At 43.1% G+C, this 24,947-nt stretch overlaps 1 protein-coding gene across 1 annotated transcript; it reads left to right on the plus strand.

The window, feature by feature from the left end:
- Positions 1-18,337: 18,337 nt before the first annotated feature.
- LOC143818513 (aquaporin-2-like) lies at positions 18,338-24,003 on the plus strand. Its single transcript, XM_077299798.1, has 4 exons — positions 18,338-18,754; positions 19,175-19,339; positions 22,088-22,168; positions 23,090-24,003. The coding sequence occupies exons 1-4, from the start codon at positions 18,392-18,394 to the stop codon at positions 23,294-23,296; spliced, it is 816 nt and encodes a 271-aa protein (XP_077155913.1). The 5' UTR covers positions 18,338-18,391; the 3' UTR covers positions 23,297-24,003.
- The last annotated feature ends 944 nt before the right edge of the window (positions 24,004-24,947 follow it).

Consider the following 24,947-nt stretch of genomic DNA (forward strand, 5'->3'; position numbering starts at 1 on the left):
ATTATAAAGTGCCTACAGCCAGCCCAATTTAATTATGTTAGGCCTTCGAAGCCTTTCTGCGGTCCCTCCTTCCACTAGGCCTCCACTGACCAGACCACTGCTGCCCGTGTACCCCTGTAACTAATAATAAAGTGCCTACAGCCAGCCCAATTTAATTATGTTAGGCCTTCGAAGCCTGTCTGCGGTCCCTCCTTCCACTAGGCCTCCACTGACCAGTCCACTGCTGCCCGTGTACCCCTGTAACTAATAATAAAGTGCCTACAGCCAGCCCAATTTAATTATGTTAGGCCTTCGAAGCCTGTCTGCGGTCCCTCCTTCCACTAGGCCTCCACTGACCAGACCACTGCTACCCGTGTTCCCCTGGAACCAATTATAAAGTGCCTACAGCCAGCCCAATTTAATTATGTTAGGCCTTCGAAGCCTGTCTGCGGTCCCTCCTTCCACTAGGCCTCCACTGACCAGACCACTGCTGCCCGTGTTCCCCTGGAACCAATTATAAAGTGCCTACAGCCAGCCCAATTTAATTATGTTAGGCCTTCGAAGCCTGTCTGCGGTCCCTCCTTCCACTAGGCCTCCACTGACCAGACCACTGCTGCCCGTGTTCCCCTGGAACCAATTATAAAGTGCCTACAGCCAGCCCAATTTAATTATGTTAGGCCTTCGAAGCCTGTCTGCGGTCCCTCCTTCCACTAGGCCTCCACTGACCAGACCACTGCTGCCCGTGTACCCCTGTAACTAATAATAAAGTGCCTACAGCCAGCCCAATTTAATTATGTTAGGCCTTCGAAGCCTGTCTGCGGTCCCTCCTTCCACTAGGCCTCCACTGACCAGACCACTGCTGCCCGTGTTCCCCTGGAACCAATTATAAAGTGCCTACAGCCAGCCCAATTTAATTATGTTAGGCCTTCGAAGCCTGTCTGCGGTCCCTCCTTCCACTAGGCCTCCACTGACCAGACCACTGCTGCCCGTGTTCCCCTGGAACCAATTATAAAGTGCCTACAGCCAGCCCAATTTAATTATGTTAGGCCTTCGAAGCCTTTCTGCGGTCCCTCCTTCCACTAGGCCTCCACTGACCAGACCACTGCTGCCCGTGTACCCCTGTAACTAATAATAAAGTGCCTACAGCCAGCCCAATTTAATTATGTTAGGCCTTCGAAGCCTTTCTGCGCTCCCTCCTTCCACTAGGCCTCCACTGACCAGACCACTGCTGCCCGTGTACCCCTGGAACCAATTATAAAGTGCATAGAGCCTATTTTTTTATTTAATTTAATATTAATAAAGCCAGGATGAACTACGATATACCACGCTATGAGCTACCCAGTTGACAATTCTTTTGCGAGAAAAGCCATCCCACCCCTCCACCTGCATGTTAAAGACCGCATTGTCCTTGCATTCTGTCAATTTGTCAGTCCAAAGGTATACCTGACAACAGACACATGGACCTGTAGGCCTGGCCACGGAAGGTTACGTGTCCTTTGTGGCTCAATGGGTTAATGTATTGGATGCATGGTCCACACAGGGGACAGCCTGCAAAGTCTGTCTGCAGTCCCTAATTCAAGTTGGCCTCAACTGAATAAAGCTGAGCTTCTACCTTCTGGCTCTGATTAACTGCTGTTTTTAAAAAAATTGGCTGTTCCGTCCATCTAAAGGTGTTTGCCCCTGCCTGGTGTTGTCCTCAACTGAATAAAGCTGAGCTTCAACCTTCAGTTCCAAACATACAACAAAAAACTGGTACAATACAAAAAGTGGCCTCCAGCTACAAAAACTTTCTCCTACAAGTAGTTAACTGCCAGTTTTTTTTCCAGTGAAAACACAGATATGGCATCCAACGAGTGTTGTCCTGTCTCGTCTTCTTTATATTATTGCCAAGAAGCTGCAACTGAATAAAGCTGTGCTTCAACCTTCTGTTCCAAATTACCATTTTTAAAAATGCAATTGGCTGTTCCGGCCTACTAAAGGTGTCTGTCTGCCCCTGCCTGGTGTTGTCCTCAACTGAATAAAGCTGTGCTTCAACCTTCTGTTCCAAATTACCATTTTTAAAAATGCAATTGGCTGTTCCGGCCTACTAAAGGGGTCTGCCCCTGCCTGGTGTTGTCCTCAACTGAATAAAGCTGAGCTTCTACCTTCTGCCTCTTATTAACTGCTGTTTTTTAAAAAAATTGGCTGTTCCGGCCTACTAAAGGTGTCTGTCTGCTCCTGCCTGGTGTTGTCCTCAACTGAACAAAGCTGAGCTTCCACATTCTGGCTTTCGCCCTATACTATCAGATATTAAACTGCATTTGGCCTACTAGTGTGGTTAGGCCCTTGAAACAGTGTCTGCTGCTCTTGGGTTTGCTACTCCACTGAACAAAGCAATGCCGCCTGTTTAGTCCTGTTACCAATTTTGAACTGCATTTAGCCTACTTTATTCTTTGGCCCTATATCTGTTTCCTCCTCATCCTGCCCATTGCCCAGCCACTGCTAGATGAGTCTGCTGGTACATTGACCTAGACCACTACATTCCCCTTATACTCTACACAGCCAGAATCTGACCCTGCTGAAAGTAAGGTTCCCCTTCCCGCATGTTATACCACCTTACACAGGGACAAAGAGGAAGGTGCAGATGAAAGTGCAGGTTCCTTCATCAGGTGGGGGGGCATACTCGTTGGCGACGTCACTGGCACAGGGCCCCTCAGAGTACGCAAAAGTGTCGCTGCTGGTGGGAGGCGCCCCCGCCATGCAAACACACCGCCGTACTTTGAGGGGCCCTGTGCCAGTGCCAATGCGAACGAGTGGGCCCCCCCTGCTTGCTCAGGATCACAGCACTTGCAACGTTGAAATACTTACCTTTCCCTGCAACACCGCCGTGACGTAGTCCGCATTTCCTGGGCCCACAAAAAACTTGAGCCAGCCCTACTCCCCCCACAACTTTTGCCAAATGACCCCCAATTCCCTATGCCCAACTATTATTATAAAGTTAATTAAGATTGACAAGCTTCAGAAACAAGAATGGATGTTTTTGGCATTAAAATGGGCACTGTAGGAGTTTTCCTGGCCTCCACTCACTGCTGACTATGCTTCCCCATTGACTTGCATTGGGTTTCGTGTTTCGGTCGATCCCCGACTTTTAGCGATAATCGGCCGACTGCACTCGACTCGACTCTGGACAAAATCGGGTTTCACAAAACCCGACTCGATCTTAAAAAAATGAAAGTCGCTCAACTCTACCCTGCACCTTACCGCTGTTAACCGGCAGCCTGCTTTGCTTAAAATGAGCGCGTTCAGCACCTTCCATGACGTCACGGCTTCTGATTGGTCGCGTGCCGCTCATGTGACCGCCACACGACCAATCACAAGCCGCGACGTCATTCTCAGGTCCTAAATTCCTAGAATGAGGAGTTTAGGGCCTGAGAATGACTTTGCGGCTTGTGATTGGTCACGTGGCGGTCACATGAGCGGCACTCGACCAATCAGAGGCCGTGACGTCATGGAAGGTGCTGAACGCGCTCATTTTAAGCAAAGCAGGCTGCCGGTTACTACCAGGGCGCGTCAGAGGGTGAGTATATCCCTATTTTTTATTTTAATTCTTTATTTTTTACATGGATATGGATCCCAGGGCCTGAAGGAGAGTTTCCTCTCCTTCAGACCCTGGGAACCATACTCTGGGAACTTCCGATTCCCGATACCACAAAAGTATCGGATCTCGGTATCGGAATTCCGATACCGCAAGTATCGGCCGATACCCGATACTTGCGGTATCGGAATGCTCAACACTAAGCATGAACTATTTACATGTATGCATACTTTTTATAAAACAATAAAACTATGAAATACGATTACCCACTACGGGTATACTATCTTAGAACTTCTAGTGCAGAACAATCATTTGCGCTTTATTCAAGTGTAGAATTGTCTATCAACCCCCACGGGCTCACTATATTTTCTTCAGTTTATTCAGAAGTGCATCATAATATCAGCTACACACTATCTAACTTCAATCCTATATCTCAATTTTATTATTATTCACTATATTAACTCTGTAATATATTAACTTTTCTATCTGGCAACATATAAGGCTAACTGGCAAAGTGCAACAATTCAACATTCTCTTTATGGGTTTTAACAATATTCAAGTCTTTCAATGAGGTAGTGCAAATAATACTCAAGTCAATCAATACTTTAGAACAGCAGCATTGATGCGAGGGACCCGTCATTAACCCCCAACATTGGACTTGGGTGGGCTACAGGGCGTGTATCCAGACCTGGAATCCTGCCGCACCAAACATTTTTTTCTTCAAGTCTCTGTAAGACAAAGCAGTTCTCATAACAATGTTAGAAGCAGTCTCTTGTCTTTAAAAGCTTCTTTTGTAAAACCAGTAGGAAGCACGTTTAAGAAGGTGCAAACTATTTACAAGCAAAGTCTTGATCATGCACAGTTCATGATTCACAGTTCTTTAAGGCAACTTGTGCAAAACATAGGATCCCTTAAAACAGGGGACCCCTTTAAGAAGAAACCCTGGTAGGGTTTGTGAACTTTTAAATGGTATCAGTCATTTTAAACTTGTAGCAAAAGATGAACATGTAACTATTTACATGTCATTTTCAGATTCTTCTTTTACTTTCTCTTATGCTGGGAGCGGGCCTACCAGTGACTCATCGGCCTGCAGTGTGGCACAGTCAGTGGCCATGGTAAGGTCAGTCACTGGAGCGGAGTCAGTAGCTGGGGCAGGAGCAGCTGCGTGAGCGGGGTCGGTCACCGGAGCAGGGTCGTTCCTCATACCTTCTTCAGATGCGGTTCCTCCAGTGCCGGTCCGCAACACCTCCGCTGGGGTCTGGAACGCTGGTTGCAGGGCCTTGTACTGCGGCGTTGTGATCTCTGTTTGCAGCATCTCGCTTTCCGGCAGGGCCTTGCTTTCTGGCTTCGGAGCGCTGGAACTTCTTTCTTGCTCCGGGCCAGACGAGGCTGCCGACGGACATCTGGTGAGGCTCCCGATGAAGGTCTTCTTCCACCTGGCCACAGATTCCAGCTCCTGGCGCACGAGCTGACAGGTGTGTTCTTCCTCTTCTTTCCGCAGGAGGTCCGGATTCATTGTCGGTGAAGGGTGCAGTTCTTGCAGGCCCTGGCTGGGAGAGTCCTCGTGCTCCATCCCACGCTCCGGGGTCCGCTCACCTCGCTCCGCTATCTTGATTCCCAGTTCTTCCTCCTTCCTCACATCACAGTCTTGGCAGGGGGCGGGCATATTTTTGGCACCACTCTCCTGGACCCGCCCACGATGGCACGCCCTTCTTCTCCAGTGCTTCTCGTGGTGCTGTAATGGCGACGGTTTTGGTGGCAATTTTGGCGGTCTTTTGCTATACACAGTCTCACAATATAGTATGGTTCAGGCACAGTCCTTTAGGCACACATGACCCAATTTTCAAAGTCAGTCCATCCTGTTCGTCACACCAAGTTTGGAGTGCCCCATCAGGGCAAGGGGTTACTCAGTACCGGGTCCTGCGGTTCACAGGGGAATGTCACAGTGGCTGACCCAGTCCGTGGCCCTGGGACGTCCGTATAAAAGGGAAAGGTATTTAAAGAGATAAAGTTTATGTTCATGACGCCACCTGTGGTATTCGGTCAGGGTGACCCACGCTGATTTAAGGGGTCCGCTGGGGTGATGTTATGGCAGCTAGATGGTATAACTTCCCACAGGTGGCGCAGAGAAGAACGAGGACACAGGGTTGCAGTCTCTTTACCTTTACTGAAGATTTCAGCATTCACAGTCCAGAGCACCAGACCACAGGGCAGGCAGAGTCCGGCCGGTTTGGAGGCAAGTCCAGAGTTCCCTTGTCCAGGTGGAGAATTAAAGTCTTTCCTCTAGGGCCGTGGTGGTGTTGTCCCTTACTGCTAAGCTTCTCATAAGGTCCTCACAGATGTTATCTCTATCTGTCCCCCGGATTGGATAGGACATACCCGTATGACTGGTGACTTGAGGCGGTTTATAAGGACTCTAGCATGCCCCAGCCTCTATGGTTGTCACCGTGCCTCCTGGGTGTTAGGTCGGAAAGGTAACGTAGAGTTCAGCTGTCCTACCGATCTCTGATGTAAGTCATAGAGGTCCTTACAACCTCTGTGTTCCGGCTACCGGTCTCTGCGCCTCAGAAGGAGGCAGCCTGCTCGGAACTGGTCCCCTTCTGATATCCTCTCCGGTGCTTCCTCTCCTGCACGCTTGCTGCAAACAATTCGGTCTTCAAATGTCTCTTTCTGGGAGCTGCAGCACAGCTCCGTGAACCCTCTCCTCTGTTCTCTGACAGGAATTCGCTCCTGCCAGGAACAGCTTCCCTGAAGGACTGACTAACTTTCCTACAGACTACCAGTTATATATATATGTATATATATATATATATATATATATATATATATATATATATATATTTAGGGAGTCACCTAGTAAACAGGATCAGAATCTCTCCTGGAGTATGAAATGTGTTGCATGTTTGTGATACCTGGATGCAGTTATCCTTCCTTGCCTCTGAACATAGCATCACTCTCCCCGGTAGGAAAGCGACACTACTGCGATGACCAGGACCCTGGGGCACCGCACAAGGATTCTGACAATTCAATAGATCCTGTCCACTAAAGGGCTCACAATGTAATTTCCCTACCTCTCAATCTGTGTTCTCAAAAGATAGTCAAGTGCTTGTATCCAAAAGCTTATGGATGATAGAATACTACAAAGGATATCATGTTACAGGTATACATAAACCTCCATTTGTCCTATGTATAATAGGCAATTATTTACACATGATTTCAATTATCTTATGCTACTCTACTGAGTTAGTCAACGCCTGAGGAAGCCAACAGCTTGTGGCTAAACGCTTGGAGCTACTTTCCCCTTTGTGCTCCATTTTACCTAGTCCAAGTCATGGGCACATAGCACTTCCCTTTTTTTGCTTCCTATTCTCGGTTCTTGTTTTTTTTCTCCCTACTTTTTCCAACATATTTTGGGATTGCCTTTATCTACACCCATTTACTGTGGCTATCTATTGGTCATATATTCTATAGTTGTGAGCTTTTGCATTCTTATAGTAGCCGCTTTTGCAGTTATACTCTCATGTGATAATATTTTTATCTGTAATCTGTTGCATTCCTATATTGACTGCTCTGTACGTGTTATTGTGGTCCCTTCTTTTTCTTTTTCTTCTTTCTCATCATTAGCACTGGCATTTTATTAATCATGGCTTATCATGTTTATTACTTATTTGGGGCTTGCATCATGTGATTTATTATATTTAGAGTGCAATATTTTGTGTTGTATTTTGAGTAGCTTTTTGGTGATATCTTTATGGATATGTTGAACTTCATCTATTTATTTTCTGGACATTATTTTATTAAGTGTTATTATTTATTGTGCGATACTTATATAGCACTATCATATTCTGTAGCGCTTTACAGATATTATCATCGCTGTCCCCATTGGGGCTCACAATCTAAATTCTCTATCAGTATGTCTTTGGAGTGAGGGAAGAAACCGGAGTATCTGGAGGAAACCCACGCAAACACAGGGAAGAACATACAAACTCTTTAAAAATGTTATCCTTGGTTGCATTTCAACCTACGACTCCAGCGCTGTTAAAACCACTTGAGACCAGCCCAGAATGGGAGGAGTTATAAGGGCACAAGGGAAAGCAATTTCTTGTCATTATTCGGATAGGGACGAGTACTTGAGAAGTAAAGACCAGTGTTGTTCTTGCTCACAGACCTACATGTAAACGAGTGCTTGTGTGTCAAGTAAGGAGATTATAAATCAGATAGCAAGGAAACAGAGATTAAGTGGCAGCAGGATACTGATTTTACATTCATCCTCATGAGCTTAAAGGGAACTTGTCACCCCCCCAGGACATTTTTAAGTAAAAGAGCCACCCTCATCAGCACTAAGGCTGCATTCTGTGAAGGTGGCTCTTATGTTTCTGATCCCTAGTAACACTGAAATATTGACTTTTATAAAGTGTGCCCCATACTTGTATTGAGTCCCAGAGGTATCGTGTCTCCCCCTGTTTCAGCCGCCTCCCAGCCGTCCATCAACCCCCTCTTGCATCTGCGCACCGCCTCCTGTGTTGCTGTTACATGCCCGGCGCCTGCCCCCATCTCTCTCCTCCTCTTTCTCTTTCCTCCTTCTGCAGCATCTGATGAGCTGATCTGCCAGTGAACTGTGTGTGGGGAGCTCAGCTGATCAGACGCTGCCGAGGGAGGAAAGAGAAAGAGGAGGAGGGAGATAGGGGCAGGGGCCGGGCATGTAACAGCAACACAGGAGACAGCGCACAGACACAAGAGGGGGATGACTGACGGCTGGGAGGCAGCTGAAACAGGGAACGGGGGAGACACCATACCTCTGGGACTCAATACAAGTATGGGGCGCAATTTATAAAAGTCAATATTTCAGTGTTACTAGGGATCAGAAATATAAGAGCCACCTTCACAGAATGCAGCTTTAGTGCTGCTGAGGGTGGCTCTTTTGCTTAAAAACGCCCTGGGGGGTGACAAGTTCCCTTCAAATGAAAGGTCACTGAACTTTCAGTGACCTGCCTCCTATTTGAAATAGTGCGCTTGCGCAGCTCATATTGTGGTATTTGGGAAAAAATATTTAACTACAGCAAAATGTCGGAGGCGCATGCTCAGTAGCATCTATAATTTCCAATAGATGCTACTGCCAATGCGCCTGTGATGGCACCATGTTGTTGGAGGAAAAATTAATTTGGCTGCAGGAAAATGGCGCTGGCACTTGCGCAGCAGCGTCTATCAGTGCCATTTTCCTGCAGCAAATTTTTTTTTCTCCAACAACATTGCGCTGCCGGCAGCACTAGACAAGCAATAGATGCTACTGAGCATGTACCGCCGCCAGTGTTATTTTGCTGTATTTACATTTTTTTTCCAAAGAACACAGTATGAACTGCGCAAGTGCAGTATTTAAGGTATGAGGCAATTACTCAAGGTTCAGTGACCTGTCATTTAATGCAATAAGGATGAATATCAGAACAGAGCACCAAATAAAGATTCGCCCACAGGCCCGACCCAAAGCACTAGAATCTCATTAACTGTAAATTGCAAATACAGATTAAACAACAATCACAAGACAAATTTCATAAATCCAGGTATCATTTTAATGAGTGTAATGGTGCCAACCTGTCAGTGCCTGTAGTTTACTTAGCAAACTTTAATAAGATTTAGGGGCAGACCTTTGAGAGACCTTTATTTAGTTTGGGAGATCTTCATAGCACATGGAGGCCAAAATTGGGGACCTTCTTACACTGTTGAACAACAAGTGGGATATTATTAGTTTATGGTTCCATGTGGGGGACATTATTGGTGGTCACAGAGGAGGACATTATTAATGTATGGGATGAATATGAGAACAGAGCACCAAATAAAGACTCGCCCACAGGCCCGCCAAGAAGCACGAGAATCTCATTAATTGAAAACTGCAAATACAGATTAAACAACAACCACAGAACAGATTTCATCAACCCAGGTATCATTTTAATCAGTGCAACGACGCCAACCTGACAGTGCCTGTAGTTTACTTATCAAAATCCTGATGACAGGTTCGCTTTAACAATGTCAACCTGTATTAGACAGCTATACTAACAATGTCCCCCATTACTCAGCACAGACTGTGCAATGCAGTGGCGTCATTGAGCCACCTGTGATAGGATGCCCAATGTCAGCTGGTGCTGTTGGCCTCTTATAGGCTAGTGGCTTTCATAGGTATTGCAGGACAGAAAGACTGTACCGCTGTGCTTCAATTGTGAGGATGCACATCCAGCAGAAATAGCACTAGAAAAAGCATCCCCCTTTGCTCTGGGCCCGGTCGAACCCTCTGTGATTGCTACACCCTTGATGTAAACTTCATAATATTAGTAGGGAATTCAAGGCTGTGCATTAGTTCAGAAAAGATCTTATTCTCTAGTAAATAGTGGTGTGGGAGGCTCCAAAGTTGTGTTAGACAGAGAACTTTAAGTGTCAGGCAAACCCGACAACTATCTTATGCATAAAGGGGCCTCCCTACTACCCTACAAAAGGAAAGGTGTTTTTAATGTTAATGCTCAATCCTTTTATTATAAAGGAGGATAAGCCGGCGTCTGACATCAGGTACTGAGGACACATGCATGCCCTGAAGTGGTCGGACAACAGCTGTTGAAGTTGTTTGGACACCCTTAGCTTACCAAGGAACTCTCTAGTCCGCTGATGGACACATCAATCATCAGTACAGAGATGCTATATTGATTGTTGACAATTCTAGAACATTGGGAAATGTTAAGGTAATCCATGTGTCACAGCCTCTCCTTTAATGTTCTGCAACATTATCATTACAGGGCTGAGCATGCTGGGCACAAAGTGAAATAGTAGCACAATGGGGATATTTTCCAGGTACAGTGTGCAGCTCTTAATTGTGAAATTCATTGGGCTGCAACTGATGACACTCCAAGTACAAAACTAATAATCATACAACCAGTGAATGACCCTAATAGTAGGGTTTACCAATATGTGAACAGTATGCAGTAGTTTAGAATTAAAGAGAGCTGAAAACTTGACTTTGTTCTTACGTTTTATTGGATCTTTTGCATTATAGTATCTTGATTTGATGTTTTGCTCTCATGGCCCTGCCATTGTCAACCTTGCATCTTTTTATCTGACTTGTGCCTGATTTGCTATTCTTTTGGCACTCTGAGAATCTGACCTTGTTTGACAGTATTTACTGTGTCCTTCTACCATAGCTGTGGTTCCTGAACACTGGTGCATCTAAAGTACTTGAAAGCTGCCCCTACAACCAAGACTCATCTGCCTTATCAACTATTTTTGAGTTGTTTTAGGCACCCACTCTTCCGAGTTTCAATGCCAACTACAGCTCAAAGCCATGTTCAATAGTTCAATAAAGCATATAAATTGTCTAAATTCTTCTTCTAGGTCCAAAAATGTTTTTAACAATATGGCTTTCTTTCTGTCGGTTTTGCAAGTAGGTTTGAAGAAAAACATGTTTAGAACTTGCAAATAGCAAATAGGTTAAATATCCAAAAGCTTACATGGATAGTGGATAACTGAAAAAACTAATTACACTGGCATACAGTGATTTTGGTGCCAACGACGTCTGAACGGTTTTATATTAAAGGGGTTGTCCAGGCAAAACCGCTAAGTCAGCAGTCACACTGTGTAACTGCAGACTTATGAATAGCCCCAGCGCATGTGTATGCTGCAGGAATTTTCCAGTTTCAGACCTAGGAACAGAGTGTATGTATCAGTTATATATACCTCAGCCAGTGGGGCATCCTCGCTCCATACACTTGACACGAATGGCCAGTGAGCATGCCCGACTACAGGACCCAGCGTCGCTCCATACAAATGAGAGCGAGGCTGACCCCACTGGCCGGGAGAATATGTAACACATACACACATACATTCAACCAGTGACTTCCTACAGCACAAAGTGCATGTGCTGGGGGGATTCGTAAGTCTGCAGTCATACAGAGTGCCTGCAAACATATCGATTTTGACCGGACAACCCCTTTACATTTATGGTGCTGATTAAGATTATGACTTCGGTTTTGCCAGATTGGGTCTATCTACTATATAACTGTCTAAGTGTCACTTCCATCTGTCCTTCTGTCTGTCTGTCTGTCTGTCACGGATATTCATTGGTCGCGGCCTCAGTCTGTCACGGAAATCCAACTCGCTGATTGGTCGCGGCAAAACAGCCACGACCAATCAGCGAAGGGCACAAACCGGTGCCAAAATGGCCGCTCCTTCCTCCCCGCAGTCAGTGCCCGCTCCGTAATCCCCTCCAGTCAGCGCTCACACAGGGTTAATGGCAGCGGTAACGGACCGCGTTATGCCGCGGTGTAACGCATTCCATTAATGCTGCTATTAACCCTGTGTGACCAAATTTTTACTATTGATGCTGCCTATGCAGCATCAATAGTAAAAAGATCTAATGTTAAAAATGATAAAAAAATAAAAAATAATTATATACTCACCTTCTGGCGCCTTTCCCGCTCCTCGCGACGCTCCGGTGACCGCTCCATGCAAGTGGCAGGTTCCGGTGCCAAGGATGGTATGCGAGAAGGACCTGCCATGACGTCACGGTCATGTGACCGCGATGTCATCACAGGTCCTGCGCTCATACCAACCCTGGGACCGGAAGATGCCACGTGCGCCGTACACAGGCGCCAGGACTTGAACGGCACTTCGGAAGGTGAGTATATGTTTATTTTTTATTTTACATCACTGGGCAATATACTACATTACTGGGCAATATACTACGTGGCTGGGCAATATACTATGTCGCTGGGCAATATACTACGTTACTGGGCAATATACTACATGACTGGGCAATATACTACGTGACTGGGCAATATACTATGTGGCTGGGCAATATACTACGTGATTGGGCAATATACTATGTGGCTGGGCAATATACTACGTCACTGGGCAATATACTACGTGGCTGGGCAATATACTACGTGGTTGGGCAATATACTACGTGACTGGGCAATATACTACGTGGCTGGGCAATATACTACGTGGCTGGGCAATATACTATGTGACTGGGCAATATACTATGTCGCTGGGCAATATACTACGTGGCTGGGCAATATACTACGTGGTTGGGCAATATACTACGTGGTTGGGCAATATACTACGTGGCTGGGCAATATACTACGTGACTGGGCAATATACTACATGGCTGGGCAATATACTACATGGCTGGGCAATATACTATGTGGCTGGGCAATATACTACGTGGCTGGGCAATATACTACGTCACTGGGCAATATACTACATGGCTGGGCAATATACTACGTGGCTGGGCAATATACTATGTCGCTGGGCAATATACTACGTGGCTGGGCAATATACTACGTGGTTGGGCAATATACTACGTGGTTGGGCAATATACTACGTGGTTGGGCAATATACTACGTGGCTGGGCAATATACTACGTGGCTGGGCAATATACTACGTGACTGGGCAATATACTACGTGGCTGGGCAATATACTACGTGGCTGGGCAATATACTATGTGACTGGGCAATATACTATGTCGCTGGGCAATATACTACGTGGCTGGGCAATATACTACGTGGTTGGGCAATATACTACGTGGTTGGGCAATATACTACGTGGCTGGGCAATATACTACGTGACTGGGCAATATACTACATGGCTGGGCAATATACTACATGGCTGGGCAATATACTATGTGGCTGGGCAATATACTACGTGGCTGGGCAATATACTACGTCACTGGGCAATATACTACATGGCTGGGCAATATACTACGTGGCTGGGCAATATACTATGTCGCTGGGCAATATACTACGTGGCTGGGCAATATACTACGTGGTTGGGCAATATACTACGTGGTTGGGCAATATACTACGTGGTTGGGCAATATACTACGTGGCTGGGCAATATACTACGTGACTGGGCAATATACTATGTGACTGGGCAATATACTATGTCGCTGGGCAATATACTATGTCGCTGGGCAATATACTACGTGGCTGGGCAATATACTACGTGGTTGGGCAATATACTACGTGGTTGGGCAATATACTACGTGGTTGGGCAATATACTACGTGGTTGGGCAATATACTACGTGGCTGGGCAATATACTACGTGACTGGGCAATATACTACATGGCTGGGCAATATACTACATGGCTGGGCAATATACTATGTGGCTGGGCAATATACTACGTGGCTGGGCAATATACTACGTCACTGGGCAATATACTACATGGCTGGGCAATATACTACGTGGCTGGGCAATATACTACGTGGCTGGGCAATATACTACGTGACTGGGCAATATACTACGTCACTGGGCAATATACTACGTGGCTGGGCAATATACTACGTGGCTGTGCTATGTACTACCTGGACATGCATATTCTAGAATACCCGATGCGTTAGAATCAGGCCACCATCTAGTAATCTTATAAATGTGTCCCTACTATGTATTGTGCAATGGCTGTGTCTGACCGTACAGGGACATGGTCTGATCATACCACAGCTCTTGGGCAGGGAGGAAGCAAAAGAGAGAATACAGACAGGACAGCATAGGATCACAGATGATTCTTTTTGTGAGATTAAACATTTTACTGCCTGTTTTTAAACAATGTTTTACCTCAAAGTAAGAATCAGCTGTGATCTCATGCAGTAATGTCTGCTTCTTACCCTGCACAGGACCTGTGGTATGATCAAACCATGTCCCTGCACGGTTAGACAGCCATTACGCAGTACACAGCAGGGACACATTTATAAGATTGTCTCAGCACAGTGACATTTTTATTCAACGCATCCAATTATGGACCTAATTTTTATTCCAAGATTTATTGATTAAAATGAGCTTTGCTTGTGGGGCAACCCTTCAAAGGGTCTATCCGGGACTTAGGTTTTTTTCTATTGGCCTAAGAACTTATTGTCAAGAGGTTGCTAACTACCTATCTACTTGGCCCTGCGAACATTTCTTCTGACTTAGGTGGCAATTCCCCTGTTTCTTTTGACCTCGTGTCAAAAGAGCATTGCCTTCTTTCCCAGTCTGCTCTGTTGACATTTTGATGCCATAGACATCATGCTGATTGACAGCTAACTCCCTTCAGATAGACAGCGGGAAGTCAGCTGTCTATCAGCATGACATTGACATCTGTCAACTAGATTTCACTGGAAGAACAAGAATCGGCATCTCTGAAACAGGACAGTATCATGCGGGCATTGTTCGTAGTCACCTGGCAGCTACAAAAAGGCAACCCCCGAATAGGCTTGGCACACGTTACTCCATTGCCCAGAGGTTGCCCTATGCTTCACCCTTTATCCCCTATACAGATATCTGGACATATTTAGGGGTCTCTGGAGAAGGCCTACAGAGTCAGCTGCTGTTCGGTGGCTCAAGCTGGCAAGAATGATAGCCAGATTGCCAAGTCAGATTCAGGAAACAAGAAAGGTACAAAATAGTCAGGCAGGAGAAACATCAATAAACTAGAAGAGGTGAGGGAACAGGATAAATCAGAATAAAACACAGATACACAGAACACAGGTAAGCCAGGAGCACAAACTGATTAACTGGCAGTGAGAACGGGTTATCAGGGGTTTAACTAGAAAGCAGACCCACCCAGGGCTGACAGCAGGAAGAAACACAAACTAACAGAAACATTACCCCATAGATGCTGGACTGGCAATAGCCACAAGTCCCAAGAATTAAACAGGGCTCCTGAGCAGTCACTCTGCATCAGCCGAGATCAAAGTGGGAGTGTATGGGACACGCATGGATGTGTAGAAAAGTCAGGTAACTAGCAACTAAATACCTGTAAATCCTTAGCCCAGTAGGGGACAAAAACATATGTTCAGGATATCCCTTTTAATTATCCTGAGAATAAAGGGGTTGCTGCTAGAGTTGAGCGAATATGTTTGGAATTGGTCGCCGAATATGAATTTGCCATATTGCTGCCCTATTCGTGCTGAATTTATGTTTGATGATCAGTTCCGAACATATTTGTTCATTGATACTCCCATTAACTCAAATGACGTTCGGCTGTGTTCTGCGAATATTACAAAAACAATACTTGCTGCCGATTGTAATCGGAGCCGAATTTTGAAAAATTTGCTGAACTCTAGCAAAGTTAGAACCACTGCACTGTTAGTCCTGTAGAGAAGTGGTGTTCCAGGCCATCCGCCTATGCAGTAAAATGCAGCAGGTCCCATTTACTAGACCAGGAACACTCCCTTGTGTAGAGGCGCTGTGGCTTTCTTAGGTTCGAAAGGAGTCACAGGGTTCGGTTCCCCAGGGATCCATAAATAAATGTTCAGAGTCAGATATCAAATTAGGCAGGGAAACTAATTTTATACATTCTGTCAAGATTCCAGTCTGTTTCAGATTTCCAGCAGTCGTCACATGACCTGTCATGTGATTTACAAACTTTCAATCACATGCACTGCCTACCACTTTCTCTTCCGCTGCATTCAGTCCTACAGCCCTTCCATTGCCTTTCACACAGTTTAGTATGTAAGAGTTTGACAGAAGAAACTTCTACTGTGACTGGTAGATGTAAGAAGGTAAAAAGCCTGTTGGCCCCAGAACAAAAATAGACTTGGGCCCCAAACTACCAACACGTGCATATACACACATACAATATATAAAAAAGACACATATGCATGTTTTCCTCAATATCTGACATGAAATCAGAATAAACCTTTCCAGCTTTAGGTAAATTAGGATTACCATAATTATTAATATTTACCAAATGCCAGAATAATGAGAGAGACAGAATGTCTTAAGGCTTTTGTATTACTTACCGCAAAGTCAAAAGTTTACATACACTAAGATTACTATGCCTTTAAACAATTCTGAACTGCCCATATAATGATGTCATGGGTTTGGAAGCTTTTGGAACACATAAATATGACAAAAACATGGTAAGGCTGCCGTCACACTAGCAGTATTTGGTCAGTATTTTACATCGGTATTTGTAAGCCAAAACCAGGGGTGGAACAATTAGAGGAAAAGTATAATAGAAACATGTCCCCACTGCATTTATCACCCACTCCTGGTTTTGGCTTACAAATACTGATGTAAAATACTGACCAAATACTGAACGTGTGACAGCAGCCTAATAAGATCATTTTGTAAGAAATACGCCTAAATAATATAGCTACTGAAAAACAAATGAAATCCTCACACCATTGCTGAGCAAAACCTACTACAGTATACCAAGACTAATATAACAATAATATATTACTACCTCAGAATAAAACCACCATCCTGGTACGGTGCAAATCTCAACATATCAATACCGATATGACAATAATACCACATACAAGGGACGTACAGTATCATACCGCAACACTTTGACCAGACCGTATATTACTACCAAATAGCGGAAAAATAATTTCACAGTTCTGATTATTAATAAAAATCACTGTGTGAATATTACCCCATACAATGACCTAATAGTGGAAGGTATCAGTGTATACAGTACAGGTAGCTCCAGGTGCTCACTAGTGACGTCTCCAACTGAAGTAATTCATTTTCGCATTTCTTCTTCATCGGGCGTGGACTGCTATGGCTTCTTCCAGCCGCAACTCATGTCTGCAAATGTAACACAGATATCACTTCTAGAGCACCCTACAAACCTTTTCCCACATTTCTACAATAACAATACCTGCCTTTTGTTTCACAGTAAAAGTATCCCCAAAAATAAAATACAATAGCTGTGTTCTTCTATATGTTCCACATACAATAGTAATGCTTATGTCTTCTTTATGATCAAAATACAGTAGAACTTCTAATTTCTCACTGTAAAATGCAACTAAATTTATATAATTTATACAATGTGATTTTCTGGATTTTATTTTTGATATTCTATCTCTCAATGTTAAAATTAACCTAGCCTTAAAATTATAGACTGTTCATGTCTTTATCAGTGAGCAAACTTACAAAATCAGCAAGAGATCAAATATTTATTTTCTTCACTGTAATAATAATGTTCCCCAATTCTGGCCCATAAGTTAAGTCCGCTATGTGGCCCCTATATTGTTATTATGTCATAATGTCTCCCAATTCTAGCCCCCATAAATGATGTCCCCCAATGATGTAATCCCCATAAGTTCTGCTCCTCTATGTGGTCCCCATATACTCATAATGTACCCCGATTCTTTGTCCTCCTTACATTAATATTGGCCCCTATGTGCCCCTCAGTCTGCCCTCTACACTCCAACACTTCTGTTTCTTCATTAGACATTTCAGACTGCTACATGCTGGTGTACAGGAAAATTAAATTGAAAATATGGTTCATTCTTTTAATGTAATTCTTATAATCCTTCTTAATAGCACAGCAATGCATAATAATAGGGATGAATAGTAGGAATGGAGATAGAAATGTCCATTGATCCTCACGATTGTGGAAATTACAATGGACTTCCCATTTTCTTGGAAGATCTATTTGACCCATTGTTATGGTATAACACACTTGAAAGGTAAATTATCCAGGGTATTTTGCAAAAACTAAATTACCTGTTGCCTGAAATACACATCTTGAGCATTTCTCTTGAACAGTAGCCAATATGTTTTTTATCAATAGTTAACTCCTACATGCTAATAACCAGGACTAAGTACTGTGGTAGGTGGATCACATCAAGTTATTCGAGGTCATACATTGGCACGGCTGTTAGAACGTGTCATGCACAGTAAATTTTCCATTTTATGTGACTAGTAGCTGTGCCACACCTCTCATTGGACAACCTGGCATGGTTCCTGGTTTTTCAAAGCGATATATAACTTCATCCCAAATATGTGCTTCATCATCTTGTAAACAGTAGCACACGGCTGAGCACCAGCGGGGATTTCTTTTGAGTCTCCTTGACTTTTATAGACTAATCATGCTTAAGGAGCTATGCGCCGGCTTTCATTTTAAAGCCTTTATAGCTGAGTTGGTAGCCACCCTTGTGTTTGTTTTTGTTGGCTTGGGTTCAACGCTATCATGGTCTGAAGCTATTCCCACCGTCTTACAAATAGCCTTCACCTTTGGCTTGGGAATAGGTACAATGGTACAAGCTGTGGGTCACATTAGTGGAGCTCATATCAACCCTGCCGTAACTGTAGCGCTCCTCGTTGGGGCCCGAATATCTCTGGTCCAGACCTTCTTCTATGTGATCGCTCAGATGCTGGGTGCAGTCATAGGAGCTGCTTTACTTTTCGAGTTTGTGCCTTCGGACATCAGGGGAGGTTTTGGCGTAAACCAGGTAAGAAGATGAATTGTTAAAAAAATGCTATTTGAATTTTGATTGCTCTTTAAAAAAAAAGAATTCATAACAGTTTTAGAAGCATAACGAAGCTGTGTATTTCCGAGCTACAGAGCTGACTTTATCACATGATGCCAAAACGTGTTTTACACAAGACTACAGATGATCATACTGCATTATTTTATGATGAATAAGCTATGAGACGTGTAAAACAGTCAGCTCTGCTACATCTGTATATCCCTGATTAACACTAACAATGTAAATTCCCAAGACTTAACATTTAGATGCTAAATTGCTAATTAAATGCAAATTGGACCTGTCTATTATGTGTTATTACATAAATGCACGTGCAGTAAATAAATCATAATTGCTTCCTCTTTGTAATTATACTATTACATTACTATGTCTAATATGAAATAGCCGAGCAACAGTACAACATCCGGGCAAGCAGTGGCTGTAGAAATCATACTTACAATGCAACTGGTCCTCTGCATCTTCGCTACAACGGACAGCCGAAGGACGGACAACATCGGCTCTCCAGCCATATCCATAGGACTGTCAGTGGTATTGGGACACTTACTTGGGGTAGGTTCTTATAATATAATATGTGTCTCCAAATCACACACCCATTCAACACATAACATATGGTGTATAATCTAAATGAGACTCCAAATGTACTTTCAGATGTCCATGACAATCAGTCCGATGTTGGATTGCAATGCACAGTCTGTCAGCACATCTCCAGACCTGAACGAGACAGCTTCATAGAAATATATGAAGCTGTCACACTCGGGTCAGGAGATGTGCGGCCAGTCCATGTATTGTGATCCAAAAAGGAAGAGAAAGAATGGACTAATAACGGCTTGCACACGACCAAATATAGAAAAGTAACAAACTTTATTAAACACCACAAAAAACATAAAAACACTTAAAATACCACAATCATGTGTAGAACACCCCTATATAAACATAATATAATAAATAGCCGCAGCAGCTTCCCCTGACGAAGCTGCTGCGGCAGCGATACGCGTGGGGTCTCTCTCCCAGCACCCCTTCATCTTCCTATGCCGGCCACTTATGGCTTGTGGGTCTGCCTGGCTATTTTAGCCAAGAAAAGTTGCGACTCTCACTACTTTTATCTCTCTGGGTTCTGATTCAGTTGAGTATTCATGTCATTATGTTTTAGTCGCTGACTCCTCAGGAGCCCTGTTTTTTCATCTCATGAGTGGTTCTTTCAGCTAATCCTGCATGCTTTTTTATATTTTATGACATGTTTCTGCATTACCATCTTGCATGCACCTCTGCATAGGTGGCTAAGGGATTAACTCTATCCCACCAGTGAGGTCTTTATCTCACCAGGACTCCATTGTTCTACCATTTAGGATCTACTGAGCCACGTTACTTATAACATTTATGCATGGGAGCCTGTTTTCATATTGCTCTGGCAGACATATTATGTTTATATAGGGGTGTTCTACACATGATTGTGGTATTTTAAGTGTTTTTATGTTTTTTGTGGTGTTTAATAAAGTTTGTTACTTTTCTATATTTGGTGGTGTGCAAGCCGTTATTAGTCCATTCTTTCTCTTCCTTTTTGGCTAATACAATATTGGACTAGGCATTGCACCCCCATATTTATTTAACCTACAGCCAGGGTGCACCTCTTTTTGTTTTCATCGTGTATTGTGATCCAACATCGGGCTGATCTTTATGGACATCTCAAAAAGCCCTTATATTAACACTGGACAGGGAAAAGCCTTAAGCTCTGACTTTGGGCACTTGTTCACTACAATATATTGATCTGAACTTGGCAATAGAGAAGAGCGGATCGATCTGCGAAGGATCAAGTTCTAGTTGAATTTCCTGAAATTTGTGGTTTCAGGCAAATTCAAACATTTTCAGAATTGATTCATGGTTCACAAAAAAAATCTTACCCAGCACCACTTCCCACACTGCTGAAGTATCAAAGAGTGAGATAACATCATCTTGCTTTGCCACCTGGACCCCCCCATAATGCCCTCTTCCTCTTACATCTCACGAATAATCACACCTTCTGCAGGGGTCGTTGGTACCTGGGCCATCACAAATCACCGGTTCCCAGGGGAACACAGTTTGTATGCTACAGTCATTTTCATTTGTCTTGAGTCACTGAGTAAGTCTTTCTTTCCTGTAGAGTGTAAGCTTTTATGGTCAGCAGGGTCCTCTATCTCCAGTAGAGTATAAGCTCTCATGGTCAGTGGCATTGTCTCTCACTCCTCTACCCATGTGTATTTTATGAACAATTACAAGATTTCCAGCATTGAAATTCACTCAAATTTACAGTATTTGCCGCAAACCAAATTTTTGGGGAGAAGTCAGCAAATTTGAATTTCAAAAGATTTGCTTATCTCCACTTATTATCATTACTTACAATAGTGGAGTGGCAGCGACAGATGGAAAGAGCTGAACTTCCAGGTTAACTGAAAAATAATGATGCAATGCGCTGCCTAAAATACCACTTTTGAGAGACATAATTCCAGATGGTAAAACCCTACTAGGTAACTTTTGGAAATCAACATCAATGAAATGTGGGAGCAGCAAACCTCAGGAAGATTTGGAAAACAAGTCACATCCCTTATTGCAGGCCATGTACAATTTTACAAGTCACACTGACATTCCCAAATATAATCCAAACGCTTGCGGGCGGCACCTATAGTGGAGGTCACTGAAGGGCTAGGACACTTGGCACAAGGACATTAAATACATAGAAATGGAAGATAACATCTGGATCTGAGGTACAACGAAGGCAATAAATGGAAATGGGGCACTAGTGGAGTACCTGTAGAAGAAGAACAACGGGTGGCTTGTGAAACAAGAGACATCTGGGCCAAAACAGATGTCAAAAACTGGAGCATCCTTATGTACATATGTATTTGGAGGAAACTTGCATGCCCATAGCATATACCATAGTTTAGTACTGTATTTACTACTAAATGGGCTTCTGGATGCCAGGGTTGCAAAGGAAAGATGTGGGTATAGTTTTATTTCAGGTAGGTGACCATGAGACCTTCAAACCTTGTCAACGGTTTGCAGAGGTCATCTCTTTTTCCCGAAACATTTTGAAAGAGTTGGCAATTATGCAGTAAATACCCTCTCAGTATAGAACACTTTTATTTCTTTTTGCAATAATACTGGCCAACTCAACAATTATTCTGTTCATCAATGTTACAATCTGTAGTGACACAGGTGGAGGATATACAATACTGTTGGTTGGTTCTAATGCAATTTCACAATTTTCAAGTAATTCACACTACAATGACTATTTATATCAATGACCATTTGATTTCTTTCTAGATTTACTACACTGGATGTTCCATGAATCCTGCACGGTCCTTTGGTCCAGCTTTAATTACAGGGAACTTTGAATACCATTGGGTGAGAACGTTTTAAAATATTTCTTTATATTCCGCTCATTTTGTACTAATTCTTATGAAACAAAAATGGAACATTTAGCAGAAATCTTGCATGCTAAATATGTCATTATTTTATCTCAAGTTCTGAGGGTCCCAATATTTATTTTAAAGTAGACAATTCCAGAAAATATGATATTCAAACTTGGTAGAATTATTAGGTTACATTATATGTAGCTTATTTTAGATGGGTATGAATATATGTAAGGTTGCGATTGTGAAACACTGATCATTCTTGGATTAAAATACATGGCCCAACTGCTGTATTTACTGGCTTAGGCTAACTGCTTCATAGGCATACTGTATATGAGACAGTTATCTCAGGTCATGAGATCCAGAGGTCTCTGGTTATTGCAATCTGACACACTCCATGTTCCACAGTTGTATGAAATTGTCCTTACATAAAATAGTTGTATTTCTGAGTTTTGCAAAGCAGTCCTGGGAGTCTTCTCTTGAAATTGTAGGCCTCACAAGGTGTGAGGTGCGCACCACATTTTTGTGGAGTCGTCAAACTATCACGGGGAAGTAGGTTTAATAACCACTAAAATATAATGTTTATTACATTTAAAATTAATCCATCTTAGAAAATAATTGTGATTAAAAAAATGTGTATATACACAAAACCAACCATGATATTATAGGCTTGGTTAATTTACAAAGGGATGAGGCATTGAATCCAAATAGCCTTTGGACACTAAGTCAAGCCCTAAGCCTGGCCTATAAAAAAAAAAGTAGGAGTGATCTCTTGAAAACAATGACTTTTGCCCCACCCCAACAGAAACCTTGCCCTAACAACCCTAATATTTTCTGTAAAGCTCTTTGTAGTTTAAAGTTTAACATATTTCCTCAAGTAGTAACTGGATTTTTTCTTCTCAAACTCAAACAGATTTTCTGGGTGGGACCGATAACAGGGGCAATCTTCGCCTGCTTGATTTATGACTATATTTTTGCCCCTCACCCAATAAGCTCTATTGAGAGGCTGGAAATCCTACGTGGCAACATCTCACAAGAGTATGAAAAAGAAGAGAGACGGAAACAATCTGTAGGCCTCAATTCACTTTACAGCCAATCAATTAGCAGAGAGAAAATTTGAAAATCTTTCTTGTATTCTTTTATATATACTTTTATGTGGTTATTAAGATATGGTACTGTACAGAATGTTTCCAGATGTAATGAACAGTCAAATGGTCTGGTTATAGTTATTATTTATTGGCCACCTGGCCTTCCGAACCTGATCACTTCACTGCTATCAAATGCTAAACATGATTACACAGGCCAGCACATTTTCCTCTTTATATGACTATTTGAGCCTGGTGCCTATCTTGGAGCCCACCTCAGATAGACATGTATGGCTGAAAATGATGTCCAACAGAGCACACTATGACTTTGTCTGCATAATTTAAAGTCACGAGCCCCAGCAGCACAAGCGTCCAAATTCTTCTTTCTAGGACCTCAGGAGGAAGCTCAGACGGAGCCACTGATCGCAGGCTAAAATGCTGTAGGAACATAGCGTTCGTGATTTCAGCCATTGTATTCATACCCAATAAACACCAATTCAAATAATAGCAATAGATTCACAGGGCACATAATAATGTGACATCCACGTAGTCGAATGAACGTGTGTGATGTAGATTGCCACTCCAGATAAACGTATAATGCAATCAGAACATGGCAAAAATTGTAAATATATTTTATTAATTAGTTAACAACAGTAATGTACAATAACAAATTGTATTGTGGTACCGTGTTAGCCAGAAAAATCGATGTGAATACTTTTCTGCCCAATGACGACAAAAGTATTCTGGGAGTGATACCTTTATTGACTAACCAGAAAATAATGTGTTTGCAAGCGTTCAGAGCACAGTGGCTCCTTCTTCAGACAGAAGAAGGAGCCTGAAGAAGGAGCCATTGTCCTCTGAAAGCTTGCAAACATATTATTTTCTGGTTAGCTAATAAAGGTATCACTCCCAGAATACTTTTGTCGTCATTGGGCAGAAAAGTATTCACATTAACAACAGTTAGAAACCTACTAAACATGCTAGAAGACAATTGGATGACAAAAAAGGAGTCCTTTTGACAAGTAGTAAGCATAGCACAACAGTTGTCAGCATAAAAATCCACAACCTAACATACAGAGTCATGGAAGCATCAAAGTACAAAGGACTAGCAGATAGGGTGTGCACTACAAATAACAGTAGCTGTCACAATAAACCTGTATTTACACCCCTTCCCCACTATGCTAGTTTAACATTACATGACCATCATTATCATTGCACCCTTACCCATGGTAGGAAGTAAACACATGGTCACCAGGGGATAAAAAACATGATTGTAGGGGAACCATCTAATCATCAAAGTATTAAGTGGGGCTTCGCAGACTTCTGGATATATAGTTTAGGTATATATTGAGTAACCCATCTGTTGTATGGTATTCACATATGTAAAAATAACACTATATATGTAAATAAAGAGTTTTGCTAAATCGTTTGCATTCCTACTAACTTGTAAGGGTGGCTTCACATATCCACGACATACTGCCCATGATTGGATCGCAATACCAAGCTGAACCAGCTGGTCTCCTGACCTGAACTAACTACCTCATAGGCATATGTAAGGAGACCCGCTAGTTTGGCCTTATATTGTGTTACAGGAAGTGGACAGGACAGCGGACATTAGAACAAGACGGGGCTAGGATAGGGAACATTATTACAGGATAGGAGACATTACTACAGGATGGGCCAGAT

This window comes from Ranitomeya variabilis, chromosome 3, assembly GCF_051348905.1.
Source record: "Ranitomeya variabilis isolate aRanVar5 chromosome 3, aRanVar5.hap1, whole genome shotgun sequence".
NCBI lineage: Eukaryota > Metazoa > Chordata > Amphibia > Anura > Dendrobatidae > Ranitomeya > Ranitomeya variabilis.

Bases quoted from the DNA above. Each gene is read 5' to 3' on its own strand.
- LOC143818513 (XM_077299798.1), top strand. From the start codon at position 18,392: ATGCTTAAGGAGCTATGCGCCGGCTTTCATTTTAAAGCCTTTATAGCT. The intron at 18,755-19,174 runs GTAAGAAGATGA...AATATGAAATAG, and splicing joins GAGGTTTTGGCGTAAACCAG to CCGAGCAACAGTACAACATC. The intron at 22,169-23,089 runs GTGAGAACGTTT...AAACTCAAACAG, and splicing joins GGAACTTTGAATACCATTGG to ATTTTCTGGGTGGGACCGAT.